Raw genomic sequence first — 3,183 nt, forward strand, 5'->3', positions numbered from 1 at the left:
TTTGTAGTTCAGGAAGTAAAATGTTAATTTTTGATAATTGAAGGAAATATTTTGCTTTTATGCCAAAAATATAAGTGAAGAAATAATGCGAGCTCTAATCAAATTTAAAGAATGTAATAATTATAAATAGGGGCATAGACCCCGAATAAAGGCATTGAAAATTTTCTATAGAGCTTTTTTGGTACAACTTTCAATCTTGTTTATTCCTATTCATCGAGTGAGTTTTAATTGTGTTGACCTTTTTCGGTTCCAAACTTTTGCACCTACAATCCCTCCACTGAATCAAACATTAGTCAAAATTAATGTAATTAATTAATTTGTTTTACCTGCTTGATGTAATTCTAAATGGAGATGCAAAAAGTTTCACTTAGTACGATTTTGAGATGAATTAGAATGAAATTGATTTCAATAGTTCCAGAAAAAATTGGAGCCTGACTGTTTTTTAAATTTTAAAATCGAAACCAAACCATTTTTATTATACAACGGATCATATTGTATGATTCGATTTAGTCCGGCTCGGTTTACCGGTCCTTACTATTTTTTTCCCACTCCTAATTCTAAATGCATCAAAACACCCAAATTCGTAACTTGCTTACCCTTTACCTATGCTTCATTCAAGCGGTCAAAGATTTCTATGGGCTCTAGTCAATCAAAACCAGACCTCGTGGATCATCATAGTCCTGTAGACAATTGAAGTTGGATTAAAATGGGTGATGGAATGGACCATGTTATAAAAAACGTTCCTCTCTTTGCATGCGTGGTGAGCACAACATGTATGACTACAGAAAATAAGTCAACAACACACCTCTCTCTCTCTCTCTCTTCTCTTGCGTGGTCACCACAACATGTATTAAAAGAGACAAGAACATATATAATATAGACATATCTCTATCTTTGCGTGTTGACCACAACATGTATGAAACATGTGGCAATGCTCAACACAATCAACCAATACTTGCTTCCCAAGTTGTAGCATTTTTATTTTTCTTACTTACCTTTAGCTACTACTACTAAATACCCTTTATATATATTTTTTGCAACATTCATTGATTTTCATACACTCCAAGAGTTGGAAAATAATCCCATTTCTCTCTCTTTCTTTTTCTTTTTTCTTTCTCAGTTCTTCATAACTTGTTTTCAATGGGTCAGCTTCATGTGTTCTTCTTTCCATTGATGGCACAAGGCCACATGATACCAATTTTGGACATGGCCAAACAATTTGTTTCACATGGTGTTAAAACAACCATAGTCACCACTCCTCATAATGCCCCTATCTTCACCAAATCAATCCAAGCAACAAAAAATTTGGATACCCAGATCTCAGTTAGTGTCATCAGATTCCCTGCAGAGGAAGCTGGCTTGCCCCAAGGATGTGAAAACATCGATCAAGTCTCCGACGATATGATTCCCAACTTCTTCAAGGCCGTCACAATGCTCCAAGAACCACTCGAGCATGTCCTGGAAGAAGCCCGTCCTGATTGCCTTGTCGCGGACTTGTTCTTCCCTTGGGCAACCGATGTTGCAGCCAAAATCGACATTCCTAGACTTGTTTTCCATGGAACTGGTTCTTTCGCTCTGTGTGTTTCGGAGCACTTGAGACTCTACAAGCCTCAGATGAATGTCTCATCAGAGTCCGAGCCCTTCATTGTGCCTAACCTTCCTCACGAGGTTAGGTTAACTAGAATGCAACTTGCTGATCATTACAAAGAAGATGACGACAACAAGTCAGACTTTACCAAGTTGATAGATGTAGTTATAAAGACAGAGATGACAAGCTTTGGAGTTGTAGTAAACAGCTTCTACGAGCTTGAACCAGGTTATGCTGATCATTACAGTAGGGTTTTGGGGAGGAAGGTGTGGCACGTAGGCCCGGTGTCACTATGCAATAGAGAAGTTGAACACAAAGCACAGAGAGGCAAAGAAACATCCATTGACAAACACGAGTGTTTGAAATGGCTGGACTCGAAGAAGCCCAATTCGGTTATTTATGCATGCTTTGGAAGTTTGGCAAATTTTGCTGCTTCCCAATTACATGAGCTTGCAATGGGACTTGAAGCTTCTGGACAAGAATTCATTTGGGTTGTTAGAAAATCTGAGAAAGAAGAAGACTTGGTTGATTGGTTGCCGGAAGGATTTGAAGAGAGAACTAAAGGTAAGGGGCTAATGATAAGAGGGTGGGCACCTCAAGTGTTGATTCTTGATCATGAAGCAGTGGGAGGCTTTGTGACACACTGTGGATGGAACTCGACGCTTGAAGGGGTGTCTGCTGGAGTGCCAATGGTGACGTGGCCAGTGTTTGCAGAGCAGTTCTTCAATGAGAAGTTGTTGACTGAGATTTTGAGAATTGGGGTTGGTGTTGGCTCTCAGCAATTGAACAGAGAGGCAAGTGATGGTGTAAAATGGGAAGCGATAGAGATGGCGGTGAAGGAGGTTATGGTGGGTGAAGAAGCTGAGGAGAGGAGGAGAAGAGCAAGGACACTTAAGGAGATGGCATGGAAGGCTGTTGATGAAGGTGGATCAAGTTACATTGATTTGGATGATTTGATTAAAGAACTGAATGCTTATGGCTGTTGAAGCAAGCAAGAATATATAGAATATGTGCTCTCTCTATATATATTTTTTTAATAATTGAGGTGTTCGGAATTTTGCGTTGATTAATTCACGAAGTTCATGCAAGGCGCCTACATAAACCGGTTAAAGCTTGGATTAGGTCTCTTGATGCTTCACGAAGTAGCAGGACCCAAACCTTTTCTAACTAAGCCAATTTCTTGAGGTTTAGTACATTATGTAAGAATTAAGAGGATAAATTTTGTGATGGTTGAGACCAACAGTAAATTTTTTTTTTTGTTTTTTTCTTGTCTGGACCAACGGTTGAGTTGATCTAGTGCACTTTAAAGTCCAGATCACTTAAGAGGTTCCGCAATCTTTTGTTCTTGGGCTGTTCTATAATGCTTCGCTTTGCCTGAAGCTTATTTGCAGCGTTTCTATGGACAACTTTAATCATTACTTTGTGTTTTGATTGTTGCTTGTATGTTCTTATCTTGGTGATTGCACCGGCTAACCTTTGCAATCTTAATTTTATGTAATTATGTTTGTCTGTCAAGAAAAAAAAATAAAGAAGAGTAGAAAAAAAAATAAAGAGAAAAAGAAAGAAGTAAAGATGTTATATATATATATGTAAAA

At 38.3% G+C, this 3,183-nt stretch overlaps 1 protein-coding gene across 1 annotated transcript; it reads left to right on the forward strand.

Moving 5' to 3' along the window:
- The first annotated feature begins 1,036 nt into the window (after nt 1-1,036).
- LOC132300006 (scopoletin glucosyltransferase-like) lies at nt 1,037-2,658 on the forward strand. Its single transcript, XM_059796933.1, has one exon. The coding sequence runs from the start codon at nt 1,141-1,143 to the stop codon at nt 2,572-2,574; it is 1,434 nt and encodes a 477-aa protein (XP_059652916.1). The 5' UTR covers nt 1,037-1,140; the 3' UTR covers nt 2,575-2,658.
- The last annotated feature ends 525 nt before the right edge of the window (nt 2,659-3,183 follow it).

This window comes from Cornus florida, unplaced genomic scaffold, assembly GCF_030987335.1.
Source record: "Cornus florida cultivar Cherokee Brave unplaced genomic scaffold, ASM3098733v1 CherokeeBrave_3.0.0_Hap2_Chr03, whole genome shotgun sequence".
NCBI lineage: Eukaryota > Viridiplantae > Streptophyta > Magnoliopsida > Cornales > Cornaceae > Cornus > Cornus florida.